At 45.9% G+C, this 17,340-nt stretch overlaps 1 protein-coding gene across 2 annotated transcripts in view; it reads right to left on the bottom strand.

Annotated features, from left to right (window-relative positions):
- The window catches only part of LOC135049882 (uncharacterized), a 220,811-nt gene that overhangs the window by 110,944 nt on the left and 92,527 nt on the right, over positions 1–17,340 (bottom strand). For both annotated transcript variants that reach the window (XM_063955840.1, XM_063955839.1), the window contains exon 13: positions 8,174–8,264. In XM_063955840.1, coding sequence (XP_063811910.1) covers positions 8,174–8,264 — 91 coding nt within the window. The remainder of the gene's footprint in view (positions 1–8,173; positions 8,265–17,340) is intronic.

The following is a 17,340-nucleotide window of genomic DNA, read 5'->3' as shown; positions in this document are numbered from 1 at the left end:
CTTTTTTTTTTTAAAGGGGCAATCATTTACAAGGCTAAAGCATGCCTTGTAAATTATTGCCCCTTTAAAAAAAAGAAGTCTGAGTTTGGCCGGCATCCCACACAGCCGCCCAAAATGTCTGTCAGACCAACAGACATTTTATCTAACAAATTGAAACCCATGAGATATTGTGACTATACACTGTGAGATACAGCACAGTCAGGGCTGGTGCTAGGGTGTTCAGCGACCCCCTGCTAACTATAAATTTGCACCCTCCTATAAATATGTCCTCTGTTGACATGTCTCTTTACAATTTTTCATATTTCTAAACAGGTGCAAGGGTGACAGAAAGGGTGTTGGCTGGATAGATAGTTAAGACTTCAAGCTTCCCTCTTCCGAAAGATTCAGGGTCACACCCTTTCACCCTAGGGCTGTTCAAAGATTCCCCCTGAGGAACAGATTATTTGTCTCTCTCCAGAAAGAGAAAGCCTCAGGAGACTTGGGCTTCCCCAAACCCCACACAAAAGAGAGATTAAATAAATAACTTTTAACACTGGTGGTAGTTTAAATTATATAACATTAGGATTAGGGTGGCTATCATTTTTTTTTTCTAATATATTTTTTCTTTTATAATGCTTAGTATATGATAATCAATTTTCATTGATTCATATATGTCAACTCCGCAGGAAAAGAGTGCAAACATATCATTTATAGTCATACTGCATTATGGGCAAAAAACATCACCAGATGATTGGATCAGTTGGGCATTTTGAAAAAATTTTCATGTACAACCATCCAATCATTTCTGATTGGTCACAGCCATGCACTAGGTATGTATTGAACCCAATCCACCGACAATCTACAGATCAGGATGATAATTGTAAAATGTATGCCTGGCTTTCGCTGCCAAATGGTTTCTATGCGGTACCTGAGGACATAGAGCTTGCTGACATTGATTCAGAGTCACATGCAACTCTGATTAAATTAAATACGTACCAGCTAAGTCCTAGAACAGTCATTATCACCATTGTAGGTACTTACACCTACCCCATGCTGGGTGCAAGAGATACAAGTGGCATAGGCGTCCCCTCAGCATATGCCCAACTGGCTACATGGCCATGACACACCCACATGACGGGTAAATTCTATGCATACACCCTGTTGATGCTCAGGTGCTGACAGAAATACTAACTCCATGTACAGAATTAAATGTCAGAGATACATATGTTCACAGCAGCACATGCAGGTTACTAAAATTCACTAGATGTGGCCAAATCCAGACATACTGTGACTCAGAATCAGGAGGAAAGGAATAGAAAGGGTGAAAAGAAGTAGGTAGTAAACAGGATTGGAAGCATGTAGCTTAAAGATGGAAGGAAGCTCTGGGGGAACACCGAGATAGTTAATTGCGACTGTCTAGTCAGGAAAATATGCAATGAAATGACATCAATGCGATTTAGTAGACTGACAGAAAACTGCAGTAACTGCACTAACCAACATGATCTAAGATCCTGGACATTCATAGGAGAGTGAGCAGTGTTCAATATAAGTCCAAGTCAAGTTTGTCAGATAAGTACAAGGTTTGGGATAGCTGTGACCTTGTCAAATAGCTGATTGGAGGAGTGTGCTGAAAGAGCCTATGGGGGTCACTCCGAGTTGATCGCTAGCAGCCGTTGTTCGCAGCGCAGCGATCAGGCAAAAAATCGGCACTGCTGCGCATGCGGCTCAATGCGTACGCGCGACGTGCTTTCACAAAAGCCGATGCAGTTTCACACAAGGTCTAGCGACGCTTTTCAATCGCACTGCTGGCCGCAGAGTGATTGACAGGAAGTGGGTGTTTCTGGGTGGTAACTGACCGTTTTCGGGGAGTGTGTGTAAAAACGCAGGCGTGCCAGATACAAACGCAGGCGTGCCTGGAGAAATGCAGGCGTGGCTGGCCGAACGCAGGGCGTGTTCGTGACGTCAAAACAGGAACTAAACAGTCTGAAGTAATCGCAAGCTAGGAGTAAGTCTCGAGCTGCTCAGAAACTGCACAATCTTTTTTTGTAGCTGAGCTGCGATCCTTTAGTTCGCACTTCTGCTAAGCTAAGATACACTCCCAGAGGGCGGTGGATTAGCGTTTGCACGGCTGCTAAAAGCAGCTAGCGAGCTAACAACTCGGAATGAGGGCCTATAACCGAGTACAGACATCTCTGGCACTGATATGTCATCAACTTAACCAAGAACTGTGTTGATGTACTATGATGAACTGTTTTCAAATTTGCTTGTGCAAGTCCCCTTTTCAACTTGCTCTTCATCAAATTCAGCAATGCAGAGGGTCTAAACAAGCCTTGAGTACCCTGAAGAGTATGTTGGTACTGTACTGCATATTCCTACTGTAATACATAACCTGACTGTATTGTATACCTCTTTGACTGTTTGTTATTACCCAGTTTTGTTTTATCATTGTTGTTTACAATTGTAAAGCGCAACAGAATTACCCTACTGTACTACTGACGTGCGGTGGGGTGAGGCAGGTGAGCCAGAGCCTTTCCTGTCATATTAACGTATATGCAGAGTTTTGACTGTATAAAGTATATGAAAAATACAAAGAATACATATTCTTTGTATTCTAATTATTTTTATAGTCAAAACTCTGAAGTAAAAAGTCTATGGCAGGTGAGACAATGCCTCCCATGAATATCTTTTCCACACATCTCTGATAAAAACTCATCAAATTTGTAGGAGTTTATACTGCTGAACCTGTGAATAATGCCCAGATGTACCCTTTGGCTCATATATTGTGTGTAAATGTGGCTCTGGCAATAGCCAGTGTTTCCTGAAACATTTACCTCACCGCACATCCCTACTGTACTACATATCACTCCTGTAATGTATAACTTACTGTACTGCATAATATTGTATATCCATACTGTACTGCATAATTCTACTGTACTGCATATCCCTACAGTACTGTATAACCTTACGGTACACTGCATACCCTTATTGTACTGCTTATCCCTACTGTAAAGCATAACCTTACTGTACTGCGAAGCCTTATAAATGGCATAGCCATACTGCCCTGCATAACCTCACTGTACTGCATAGCCTTATTAACTACATGTCCACACTGCACTACATAACCTCACTGTACTGCATAGCCTTATTAACTACATGTCCACACTGCACTACATAACCTCACTGTACTGCATAGCCTTATTAACTATATGTCCACAATGCACTGCATAACCTTATTAACTGCATGCCCACACTGCACTGCATAACCTCACTGTGCTGCATAGCCTTATTAACTATATGTCCACAATGCACTGCATAACCTTATTAACTGTCTGTCCACACTGCACTGCATAACCTCACTGTACTGAATAGCCTTATTAACTGCATGCCCACACTGCACTGCATAACCTCACTGTACTGAATAGCCTTATTAACTGTCTGTCCACACTGCACTGTATAACCTTATTAACTGTCTGTCCACACTGCACTGTATAACCTCACTGTACTGCATATCCTCATTAACCTCATGTCCATACTGCACTGCATAACCTCACTGTACTGCATAGCCTTACTAACCACATGTCCATACTGCACTGCATAACCTCACTGTACTGCATAGCCTTATTAACCACATGTCCATACTGCACTGCATAACCTCACTGTACTGCATATCCCTATTGTAAATCATACAGTAACTTTACTGTACTGCATATATCCATACTATACTACATATCTTTATTGCACTCAGTATCATTTGTACTGCATATCTCTTCTATACTACATAACCTTACTGTTACTGCACTTGAATGTGAACAGCCATGATCTGCCTGTCCAGGTGCAAGAGGCTGCAAGTGTCAGAGATGTGCAGCTCAAAACACAATCATTATCATATAGGGTCTGATTCAGAAATGTACGCAATATCTATGTTGCATGCATTGGAGCAATTTTTGGACACTGCATATGCGTATAGGTCGCCCTGCGCATGTAACGCGATGGTCTCGCAACGATGGTCACAGTGAGGCTTGTTTGCAAAGTGACTGTCAGGGAACGATTGTCGGAGGTATCAGGGTCGGCTGACGCACATGCCGCAGGGGACACTGGGAGGGATCTAATTGGATCCCTCTCAGATGCGAAATGAAGACCATAGACTTATATTAGGCAAAGCCATCTACAGGTTGCGTTGCTTACCAGGTCCAAGCTCCAGAATGTATCATATTCCGGCGGAGCTTGGTGCATATGACAAATGCTGACAAATAGTAATAAATATATATATATATATATATATATATATATATATATACACGATAATGTCAGCCCGGCACTCTGTTGTAAATCCCGAAATTGCCCTGGTGCCCTCAGTGTAGAATTCCAATAGCTTTCAAGAAAGGCTGCGGCACTCAAGGTCTTAAGAAAAATCAAGTGTATTTGAAATATCAGAAAAACTCCATCGACGTTTCGGGGACTCTAACCCCTTTGTCAAGATGGTTAAGACCTTGAGTGCCGCAGCCTTTCTTGAAAGCTATATATATATATATATATATATATATATTTCTCATACGTCCTAGAGGATGCTGGGGTCACATTAAGAACCATGGGGTATAGACGGGATCCGCAGGAGACATGGGCACTTTAAGACTTTCAAAGGGTGTGAACTGGCTCCTCCCTCTATGCCCCTCCTCCAGACTCCAGTTTTAGAATTGTGCCCAGAGAGACTGGGGGAGCTCTCTGAAAAAGACTTATGTTAGGTTTTTTATTTTCAGGGAGGCTGCTGGCAACAGTCTCCCTGCTTCGTGGGACTTAGGGGAGAGAAGTATGACCCACTACTAGTGAGTTCAAGGGCTCTGCTTCTGCTGACAGGACACCATTAGCTCCTGAGGGTGATGATCGCTAGGTACGCCTAGATGCTCACTCCCACAGCCTGCCGTCCCTTACAGAGCCAGAAGTCAGAAGACAGGTGAGTAGCAGAAGAAAAGAAGACTTCTCTGAGGTACCGCGCAGCGGAAGGCTGTCTGCGCGCCATGCTCCCACACACACAGCACTGCAGAGTGCAGGGCGCGGGGGGGTGGGGGGGCTGGAAAAAAGTGGACATTAGTGCCTAGGCACTGTCTCTACCCCGCCAGCGAAATTATTTATTTATTTATGAGCGGGACAGAAGCACGCCATTACGGTGGCAGGGCTTCTTCCTCACCTCACCAGCACACTGCTCGGTGCCATGTTTTCTCCTCAGGGAGATGCTGGTCCTTCCTTCCCTGCTGACTAGTTCAGGGTGCAGAACAGGGGGGCGCAGAAAATATGGGTGCTTATTGTTAATATAAAGCGCTACAAGTCTGTCATATATGTGACCAAAAGTAACCTCACCGCTGACCGCAAAGTTCCCAGTACTACAGGTACCAGCGGGCCCGGTTTTCCACCGCATGCTGGTACTTGTGGTTCTCCAAGTACCAGCTTGCGGGGGAGGCTTGCTGGGACTTGTAGTACTGCTACTAAAAACAATATTCACAATTTCACACTTGGCTATCAGCCCCCCATCCGCCGCCCTTGGATGGGGGGGACAGCCTCGGGCTTCACCCCTGGCCCTTGGGTGGCTGGAGGGGGGGACCCCTTGATTGAAGGGGTCCCCACTCCTCCAGGGTACCCCGGCCAGGGGTGACTAGTTGGGGTTTTAATGGCACGGCCGCAGGGACCGATATCAAAGTGTCCCCCGGCTGTGGCAATATCTTCCCAGCTAGTGGAGCCCGGTGCTGGTTTCAGAAATACGGGGGACCCCTACGCTTTTTGTCCCCCGTATTTTTGGAACCAGGACCAGGCGCAGAGCCCGGTGCTGGTTGATTAAATATGGGGGAACCCCTGTCATTTTCCCCCCCATATTTTTTCAACCAGGACCGGCTCAAAGAGGCCGAGGTTGGTTGTGCTTAGGAGGGGGGACCCCACGCAATTTTTTACAGATTTTTAAAGACTTTCATCAACTTTTTAAGGTACACAATGAAGCCCTGCACGGATCTCACAGATCCGGCCGGGATTCCTTGTGTTTTTTCAGGCAGTGTTTTACTCATCACTCCCGTAAAACACTGCCTGATATTACGAATCACATCGACATCGGAAAAAATGATTGTGCAAAACTCGGCAGCTTAGTGAATGATCGTATCAGGATTCAAAAAGTTGCAGTAAAATGCACCCGATACCATTCGAGTTCAAACACCCTTCAAAACGGCCAAAACACGAATATTAGTAAATATTGCCCACGATCTCCATCCAGGAGAGGGGGGCCTCCTCCAAGTAGTCTTCGAAGAGGTGACATGTTGTTGGGGTTCCTCAAGTAGACATGATGGCATCTCGTCTCAACAAGCTTCAGAGTTCCAGGTCAAGGGACCCTCAAGCAATAACAGTGAATGCACAGGTAACACCGTGGGTGTTTTCAGTCGGTATATGTATTCCCTCCATTTTTCTCTCATTCCAAAAGTTCTGGGATCATAAAAAGTACAGAGATTCAAGCGATTCTCATTGTCCCACACTGGCCAAGGAGATCTTGGTATCCAGATCTCAGGAATTACTCATAGGAGATCCCTGGCCTTTTTCTTTGCGCGAGGACCTGTTGCAGCAGGGGCCGTGCGTGTATTAGGACTTGTCAGGGCTATGTTTTGATGACATGGCGGTTAAATGCCAAAATCCTAGCCTGTAAGGGTATTCCCAGTGAAGTCGTTCCCACACTTTTCGGGCTAGAAAAGGGGTAACGTCTAAACATTTTGGAGAAAATATGTTTCTTGGTGTGAATCCAAGAAGGCTCCTACGGCAGAGTTTCAGCTAGGACGTTTTCTCCATTTTCTACAAGCAGGTGTGGATGCGGGCCTAAAATTGGGCTCAATTAAGGTACAGATTTCAGCCTTATCGGTTTTCTTTCAGAATCAATTGGCCTCCCTTCCAGAAATCCAGACTTTCGTGAAGGGTGGGTTCCACATCCAACCTCCATTTGTGCCCCCAGTGGCACCATGGAATCTTAATGTGGTGTTGCAGTTCCTTCAATCACATTGGTTTGAACCTTTACGTAAGGTGGAGTTGAAATTCCTCACTTGGGAAAATGTCATCATGTTGGCCTTGGCATCCGCAAGGCGGGTGTCTGAGTTAGCGGCCTTGTCTCACAAAAGCCCTTATTTGATCTTCCATGAAGATAGAGCACAGTTGGGAACTCGTCAACAATTTCTACCGAAGGGGTTTTCTTCCTTCCACATGTACCAACTTATTGTGGTGCCTGTGGCTACTGACGCCTTCGCTGAGTCAAAGTCTCTGCATGTGGTCAGAGTTTTGAAAATTTATGTCGCCAGAACGGCTCCGTTTAGGAAAACAGGCTCTGTTTGTCCGGATTGCTCCCAACAAGTTTGGGTGTCCTGCTTCCAAGCAGACCGTTGCGTGCTGGATCTGTGGTACAGTTCAGCATGTTCATCCCACGGCAGGATTGCTGTCTCCGAAATAGGTGAAGGCCCATTCTACTAGAAAGGTGTACTCGTCCGGGGCGGATGCCCGGAGGCGTCTCGGCATTGCAACTTTGCCGAGCAGCTATTTAGCAAACACTTTGGCTAACTTTACAAGTTGATACCTTGGCCAATGTTGACCTCAAGGTTGGTCATTCGGTGCTGCAGAGTCATCCGCACTCTCCCGCCCGTTCTAGAGCTTTGGTATAACCCCATGGTTCTTAATGTGACCCCAGCATCCTCTAGGACGTATGAGAAAATAGGATTTTAATACCTACCGGTAAATCCTTTTCTCTTAGTCCGTAGAGGATGCTGGGCGCCCGTCCCAGTGCGTACTGTATCTGCAGTTATAAATTGTGATTACACACAGCTTGTGTACGGTTCTGGTCAGCATGTTGCTGCAATTGTTCATGCCGTTGGCTTGTATTCTATTGAATGCCACGTTCTGCGGCATGCTGGAGGTGTGAGCTGGTAAGATGCTCACCTTGGTTTAACAATAAATCCTTTCCTCGAAATGTCCGTCTCCCTGGGCACAGTTCCTTAAACTGGAGTCTGGAGGAGGGGCATAGAGGGAGGAGACAGTTCACACCCTTTGAAAGTCTTAAAGTGCCCATGTCTCCTGCGGATCCCGTCTATACACCATGGTTCTTAATGTGACCCCAGCATCCTCTACGGACTAAGAGAAAAGGATTTACCGGTAGGTATTAAAATCCTATTATATATTGCCAAACCTGTTTGATCTGATTTTCAAGGGCAGATTTCTCCTCTTCATGTCTTTTTTTTGTGTCTTCAAGAAGTCGGTTCAGCCTCTCTTCCTCTTGTCTATATTACAAACACAATAGGGCTCATTTACAAACTAATCCTTTAATGTGTAACTTAGACATATAAGAGCTAATGGCTACAATAAATGAAAATCAAACAAAGCATTTACTGTATGTGTTTTAGATGCAGCTGCGTCTTTTGCCACAGTCACTCCTGCGTCTTTATGCTTATGCTCTTCCTACTCAAGCGCCCACTGGCTGCAGCGCAAGTGCGTCTTTAACGGATGCACCATCAAAACTTGCACCATCCCTATTCAGGCAGAGCAGTTCTGTGTCTTTAGACGTCGCCACTGTCAGTGACATATCCAAACACACATTTACTAACAATTAAAAATGAATATAAAAAAATCATCTGCTAGTAAATGTGTGTTTTAACCCGGGAAGCCCAGGATCGATTAAGATTGATCTGAAATCGACCGAACATAAACCAAAATCTATCTTTAGTAAATATACCCACTGCAGAGCGGTTTCTTGCAGTGGACGGGGTGCAGCTCTTGATGGCCCTGTTTGTGCTCCCCCTCCTCCCCGTCATTACTATTCCACTCGGGGGGCGGAGTTTCAAGCAATGACGCATTTGCATTGTGACATCATGATGCAAATGCGTCATTACACAAAACTCCGCCCCCGAGTGGAGTACTGATGACGGGGAGGAGGGGGAGCAACCCGGGACACGGAGCGGAGGGAGAGACGGGCCGAAGAGCAGGAAGCGGGATGGAAGAGGACCTTTGGCCGTAAGCATAACTTTCTCTCTCTCTCTCTCTCTCATTTTGTAGAAGAGGACTCTGCCTGCTATAATGTGTAAAATGGGGACACATGCCTGCTGTAATGTGTAAAACGGGGACACTTGCCTGTCGTAATTTGTAAAATGGGAACTCTTGCCTGCCGTAATGTGTAAAATGGGGACACTTGCCTGCCGTAACGTGTAAAATGGGGACTCTTGCCTGCTGTAATGTCTAAAATGAGCACACTTGCCTGCCGTAATGTGTAAAATGGGGACACTTGCCTGTGTAATGTCTAAAATGGGCACACTTGCCTGCTGTAATGTGTAACATGGGGACTCTTGCCGTAATGTTTAAAATGGGGACTCTTGCCTGCCGTAATGTGTAAAATGGGGACTCTTGCCTGCCGTAATGTGTAAAATGTGGACACTTGCCTGCCGTAATGTTTAAAATGGGGACTCTTGCCTGCCGTAATGTGTAAAATGGGGATTTAATGTATCAAGGGCATTGCAGTGTGTGGCATAATATGGTGCAGGGGCATTACTGTGTGGGGCTTAATATAGTATATATACGTTTTTTCCTGTGGTGGCCGTGATCTGTTGGTGCAGGGTCAAAAACGGTGGTGTAAGGTAGTCTTTTCAGACGAGGCCTCGCCCACTTTAACGAGACCACACCCATTTTAATGAGGCCACGCCCGTTGTCGGGAGCGTGCGCCTGTTTTTATTTCTATGGGGGGCGCATTATTTTTTTTATGTCAATGGGAGAGAGGGGGGGGGGGGGGGCGCATTTTTTAATCTCGCACTGGGAGCCAATTTGGCTAGAAACAGCCCTGACTCCCTGATACTATTGGTAGTTTTTGGGACCAAAAAGGCTTGATTCTATACTGCATCTGAGGTCAGATGAATGGGAAACTCATGGGGGAGGACTGGAGCCATGAAAATGATGCAAGAAGTCTGATAAAAGCCTATTCTGAGTAGATTCATCTGTTGCTTAGCACATTCAACTGTGTAAACCTGTTCACCTAAGTGATGTAAATCTGCAAGTACTGTCGGTGAGTCAGACAGATAAAATGAGTGTAGCAGGTGTTTGTGATCTTGTAACTAAGCACACATGAAAATTAATACTTTCACAAGGAATACTGATAAGTTACCACTTTCAATGTTTAACTCAAATTACAAGTCACGTACATGTACAGAAAAGCAACAACGTAATAATTATATATGTATCTCTAAGTTTGGCTGGAACTAGGGGTGGGCAAGAGGTTCCGCTGCACATGGCGCAAAGCTTACGTGGCGGCACCATCACAAGTGAGTATTTGGCACTCAGGGAGCGTAGATAACTGCCACCTGGAGCCTTCTTAGCAGGCTTCGGTTGCTGAACTTGTCCCTAATAACAATGGCTCCACCTACTCAGTGTGACATCATGACATCACATGTTCGGAGGGTGGGGCAAGCACAGACCCGTATTAGTAAGAGGCAAAAATCTTTGCGAGCATGAAAATAAAACATCACGTTTGTAAATAATCTGTATGCCTTTGACTATGTTTAAAGCAGTGATCAGTTTGTGTTTTTAAAGCACTGTTAACAAAATGTTAAATATCATGTGAACAACATACTAATGTATATATTAAGTGTGTGTGTGTGTGTGTGTGTGTGTCCTTTTGCTTTGCAATATGGTTTGTCTAGGAACAAATTTGCACACTTTAGCTAAATTTGCACCTAACTCTATATCAGCGGTTCGCAAATTCAAGGACCCCCAACAGTTCACGTTTTCCAGAATCACAAGTGAAATAATTAGCTCCACCTGTGGGTCTTTTCAAATGTGTCAGTGAGTAATGAATACACCTGTGCACCTGCTAGGTGACTTGTAAAATGTGGAATGTTGAGTCTGTGAACCCCTGCTTTATATGAATGCTAGAGATGAGCGGGTTCGATTCTCAGAGAACCGACCCTACCGAACTTCACGTCTCGAGCCCGGATCCGAGTCAGGCTCGGATTTTCCCGCCTGACTCGGAAACCCGAACATGGCAAAACGTCATCATCCTGCTGTCGGATTCTCGCGGGATTTGGATTCCATATAAGGAGCCGCGAGTCGCAGCCATTTTCACTCCAGTCTCGGAGAGTGTATTGGGAGGACGTGTCCTCAGTGTTCAGTGTTTGTGTGGGGGCGGGAAAGTGGGGTGGCGAGTCTTGTGCTGTGTTGCGCTGCTCAGTCCAGTCCAGTGTAGTCAGTGTATTGTGCTGCATCAGTCCAGCCAGTCACAGTGTTGGTGTTCTCTGCTGCCATATATCCAGTGTAGCTGTATAAAGTGGTGCTGTGTTGTGCAGACCAGTGGTAGTGTCCTGTTCATCAGTCATTCCAGTGACGATATACGCTGCTGCTATATGTCCACTGCTGCAGGATAATAATAATAACAACAACCACAAGTCCCTTACAGTGTTGTTGTGTTGTGCTGCATCAGACCAGTGGTAGTGTCCTGTTCATCAGTCATTCCAGTGACGATATACGCTGCTGCTATATGTCCACTGCTGCCGTATAATAGCAACAACCACAAGTCCCTTACAGTGTTGTTGTATTGTGCTGCATCAGACCAGTGGTAGTGTCCTGTTCATCAGTCATTCCAATGATGATATACGCTGCTGCTATATGTCCTCTGCTGCCATATAATAACAATAACAACCACAAGTCCCTTACAGTGTTGTTGTGTTGTGCTGCATCAGACCAGTGGTAGTGTCCTGTCCATCAGTCATTCCAGTTATATTGTCTCATATAACTCCCAAAAAATAATGGAGAACAAAAATTGAGGACAAAATAGGCAAAGATCAAGAAGAACCACTTCCTCCTAGTGCTGAAGCTGCTGCCAGTAGCCATGACATAGACGATGAAATGCCATCAACGTCGTCTGCCAAGGCCGATGCCCAATGTGATAGTAAAGGGCATGTAAAATCCAAAATGCCAAAGTTCAGTAAAAAGAACCAAAAAAAAAAAAGAAATTTAAATCATGTGAGGAGAAACGTAAACTTGCCAATATGCCATTTACGACACGGAGTGGCAAGGAACGGCTGAGGCCCTGACCTATATTTATGGCTAGTGGTTCAGCTTCACATGACAATGGAAGCCCTCATCCTCCTGCTTGAAAAATTAAAAGAGTTAAGCTGGAAAGAGCACAGAAAAGAACTGTGCGTTCTGAGATGGTATCACAAATCCCCAAGGAGAGTCCAAGTGTGTCAGCAGTTGCGATGCTTGACCTTTCCAACACTGGATGGGAAGAGGTGGCTCCTTCCACCATTTGCAAGCCCCCTGCAAGTGCTGGAAGGAGCACCCACAGTCCAGTTCCTGATATTCAAATTGAAGATGTCACTGTTGAAGCACACCAGGATGAGGATATGGGTGTTGCTGGCGCTGAGGAGGAAGTTGACGATGAGGATTCTGATGGTGATGTGGTTTGTTTAAGTCAGGCACCCGGGGAGACACCTGTTGTCCGTGGGCTGAAGAAGCCCATTGTGATGCCTGGGCAAACTACCAAAAAAGCCACCTCTTTGGTGTGGAGTTATTTCTCCACAAATCTGGACAACAGGTGTCAAGCCATCTGTTGCCTCTGTCAATCTGTAATAAGTAGGGGTAAGGATGTTAACCACCTAGGAACATCCTCCCTTATACGTCACCTGCTGCGCATTCATCAGAAGTCAGTGTCAAGTTGTGAAACTTTGGATAAGAGCGTAAGCAGTCCACTGACACCTAAATCCCTTCTTCCTCCTGTACCCAAGCTCCTGCAAGCCACACCACCAACTCCCTCAACGTCAACTTCCTCCTCAGTCAGGAAAGTCAGTAGTCCTGCAGGCCATGTCACTGTCAAGACTGAGTAGTCCTCTCCTAACCGGGATTCCTCCGTAGGATCCTTGAGTGGTACGCCTGCTGTTGCTGCCGCTGCTGTTGTTGCTGCTGGGAGTCGATCGTCATCCCAGAGGGTAAGTCGGAAGACCACTTGTACTACTTCCAGTAAGCAATTGACTGTCCAACAGTCCTTAGTGAGGAAGATGAAATATGACGGCAGTCATCCTTTTGCAAAGCGGATAACTGAGGCCTTGACAGCTATGTTTGTGTTAGACGTGCGTCCGGTATCCACCATTAGTTCAGTGGAACTTAGAGAATTGTTTGAGGTACTGTGTCCCCGGTATCAAATCCCATCTAGGTTTCACTTCTCTAGGCAGGCGATACCGAGAATGTACACAGACGTCAGAAAAAGAGTCACCAGTGTCCTACAAAATGCGGTTGTATCCAGTGTCCACTTAACCACGGACATGTGGACAAGTGGAACAGGGCAGAGTAAGGACTATATGACTGTAACAGCCCACTAGGTAGATGTATGTATGGCCTCCCGCAGCAACAACAGCAGCGGCACCAGTAGCAGCATCTTGCAAATGCCAACTCGTTCCTAGGCAGGCTACGCTGTGTATCACCGCTTTCCTTAAGAGGCACACAGCTGACAACCTCTTACAGAAACTGAGGAACATCATCGCAGAATGGCTTAACCCAATTGAACTCTCCTGGGGATTTGTGATATCGGACAACGCCACCAATATTGTGAGTGCATTACATCTGGGCAAATTCCAGCATGTCCCATGTTTTGCACATACAATTAATTTGGTGGTGTAGAATTTTTTGAAAAATGACAGAGGTGTGCAGGAGATGCTGTCGGTGGCCCGAAAAATTGCGGGCCACTTTCGCCATTCTGCCACTGCATGCCGAAGACTGTAGCGCCAGCAAACACTCCTGAACCTGCCCCGCCATCAACTGAAGCAATAGGTGGTAACGAGGTGGAATTCAACTTTCTATAAGCTTCAGAGGATGGAGGAGCAGCAAAAGGCCATTCGAGCCTTTACATCCACCTATGATATAGGCAAAGGAGGGGTAATCCACCTGACTCAAGCGCAGTGGAGAATGATTTCCATCTTGTGCAAGGTTTTCCAACTCTTCGAACTTGCCACACGTGAAGTCAGTTCAGACACTGCCAGCTTGAGTCAGGTCATTCCCCTCATCAGGCTTTTGCAGAAGCAGCTGGGGAAATTGAAGGAGGAGCTAAGACAGAGCGATTCCGCAAAGTATGTGGGACTTGTGGATGGAGCCCTTCATTCGCTTTGCCAGGATTCAAGGGTGGTCAATCTGTTGAAATCAGAGCACTACATTTTGACCACCGTGCTCGATCCTAGGTTTAAAGCCTACATTGTATCTCTCTTTCCAGCAGACACAAGTCTGCAGAGGTGCAAAGACGTGCTGGTTAGTAAATTGTCAAGTCAAGCGGAACGTGACCCGTCAACAGCTCGTCATTCAATTTCTCCCGCCACTTGGGTTGCAAGGAAAAGAATAAGATTTCCTAGCCCACCAGCTGGTGGTGATGCAGGACAGTCAGGAGCGAAAGCTGACATCTTGTTCGGACTGAAGGACCTGTCAATGATTACTGACATGTCTACTGTCACTGCATATGATTCTGTCACCACTGAAAGAATGGTGGAGGATTATATGAGTGACAGCATCCAAGTAGGCATGTCAGACAGTCCATATGTATACTGGCAGGAAAAAGAGGCAATTTGGATGCCCTTGCACAAACTGGCTTTATTTTACCTAAGTTGCCCCCCCCTCCAGTGTGTACTCCGAAAGAGTGTTTAGTGCAGCCAGTAACCTTGTCAGCGATCGGCGTAGGAGGTTACTTCCACTAAATGTGGAGAAGATGATGTTCATCAAAATGAATTATAAATTCCTTCGGGAAGACCTTTACCAGCAATTGCCTCCAGAAAGTACACAGGAACCTGTGATGGTGGATTCCAGTAGGGATGAATTAATACTCTGTGAGGAGGATGTACATAGTGAAAGGGGTGAGGAATCGGAGGATGAAGATGAGGTCGACATCTTGCCTCTGTAGAGCCAGTTTGTGCAAGGAAAGATTGATTGCTTCTTTTTTGGTGGGGGACCAAACAAACCAGTCATTTCAGCCACAGTCGTATGACAGACCCTGTCACTGAAATGATTGGTTTGTTAAAGTGTGCATGTCCTGTTTATACAACATAAGGGTGGGTGGGAGGGCCCAAGGACATTTCCTTCTTGCACCTCTTTTTCTTCTTTGCATCATGTGCTGTTTGGGGACTAGTTTTTTTTTAGAGATGAGCGGGTTCGGTTTCTCTGAATCCGAACCCGCCCGAACTTCATGGTTTTTTTCACGGGTCCGAGCAGACTCGGATCCTCCCGCCTTGCTCGGTTAACCCGAGCGCGCCCGAACGTCATCATGACGCTGTCGGATTCTCGCGAGACTCGGATTCTATATAAGGAGCCGCGCGTCGCCGCCATTTTCACACGTGCATTGAGATTGATAGTGAGAGGACGTGGCTGGCGTCCTCTCCATTTAGATTATAAGAGAGAGAGATTTACTGGAGCTTAGGACTAGGAGGAGTACTGTAGAAGTGTAGAGAGTGCAGAGAGTTTACTAGTGAGTGACCACCAGACAGTGCAGTTTATTTAATATATCCGTTCTCTGCCTGAAAAAAGCGATACACACAGTGACTCAGTCACATACCATATCTGTGTGCACTGCTCAGGCTCAGCCCAGTGTGCTGCATCATCTATATATATTATATATCTGTCTGACTGCTCAGCTCACACAGCTTATAATTGTGGGGGAGACTGGGGAGCACTGCAGTGCCAGTTATAGGTTATAGCAGGAGCCAGGAGTACATAATATTATATAGTGAGTGACCACCAGACAGTGCAGTTTATTTAATATATCCGTTCTCTGCCTGAAAAAAGCGATACACACAGTGACTCAGTCACATACCATATCTGTGAGCACTGCTCAGGCTCAGCCCAGTGTGCTGCATCATCTATATATATTATATATCTGTCTGACTGCTCAGCTCACACAGCTTATAATTGTGGGGGAGACTGGGGAGCACTGCAGTGCCAGTTATAGGTTATAGCAGGAGCCAGGAGTACATAATATTATATTAAAATTAAACAGTGCACACTTTTGCTGCAGGAGTGCCACTGCCAGTGTGACTGACCAGTGACCTGACCACACTGACCACCAGTATAGTTAGTAGTATACTTATATTGTGATTGCCTGAAAAAGTTAAACACTCGTCGTGTGACTTTACTTGTGTGTTGTTGTTTTTTTTATTCTATAAAAATAAAACTCATTCTGCTGACAGACAGTGTCCAGCAGGTCCGTCATTATATAATATATAATATATACCTGTCCGGCTGCAGTAGTGATATATATATATTTTTTATATCATTTATCATCCAGTCGCAGCAGACACAGTACGGTAGTTCACGGCTGTGGCTACCTCTGTGTCTGCACTCGGCAGGCAGTCCGTCCATAATTGTATACCACCTAACCGTGGTTTTTTTTTCTTCTTTATACATACATACTACTACGACATCTCTTTATCAACCAGTCTATATTAGCAGCAGACACAGTACAGTACGGTAGTTCACGGCTGTGGCTACCTCTGTGTCTGCACTCGGCAGGCAGTCCGTCCATAATTGTATACCACCTAACCTTTTTCTTTGCATCATGTGCTGATTGGGGAGGGTTTTTTGGAAGGGACATCCTGCGTGACACTGCAGTGCCACTCCTAAATGGGCCCGGTGTTTGTGTCGGCCACTAGGGTCGCTAATCTTACTCACACAGTCAGCTACCTCATTGCGCCTCTTTTTTTCTTTGCGTCATGTGCTGTTTGGGGAGGGTTTTTTGGAAGGGACATCCTGCGTGACACTGCAGTGCCACTCCTAGATGGGCCCGGTGTTTGTGTCGGCCACTAGGGTCGCTAATCTTACTCACACAGCTACCTCATTGCGCCTCTTTTTTTCTTTGCGTCATGTGCTGTTTGGGGAGGGTTTTTTGGAAGGGACATCCTGCGTGACACTGCAGTGCCACTCCTAGATGGGCCCGGTGTTTGTGTCGGCCACTAGGGTCGCTAATCTTACTCACACAGCTACCTCATTGCGCCTCTTTTTTTCTTTGCGTCATGTGCTGTTTGGGGAGGGTTTTTTGGAAGGGCCATCCTGCGTGACACTGCAGTGCCACTCCTAGATGGGCCCGGTGTTTGTGTCGGCCACTAGGGTCGCTAATCTTACTCACACAGCTACCTCATTGCGCCTCTTTTTTTCTTTGCGTCATGTGCTGTTTGGGGAGGGTTTTTTGGAAGGGACATCCTGCGTGACACTGCAGTGCCACTCCTAGATGGGCCCGGTGTTTGTGTCGGCCACTAGGGTCGCTTATCTTACTCACACAGCGACCTCGGTGCAAATTTTAGGACTAAAAATAATATTGTGAGGTGTGAGGTATTCAGAATAGACTGAAAA

Source organism: Pseudophryne corroboree, chromosome 2 (genome assembly GCF_028390025.1).
Source record: "Pseudophryne corroboree isolate aPseCor3 chromosome 2, aPseCor3.hap2, whole genome shotgun sequence".
NCBI lineage: Eukaryota > Metazoa > Chordata > Amphibia > Anura > Myobatrachidae > Pseudophryne > Pseudophryne corroboree.
This window is presented reverse-complemented; position numbering and strand designations above follow the sequence as displayed.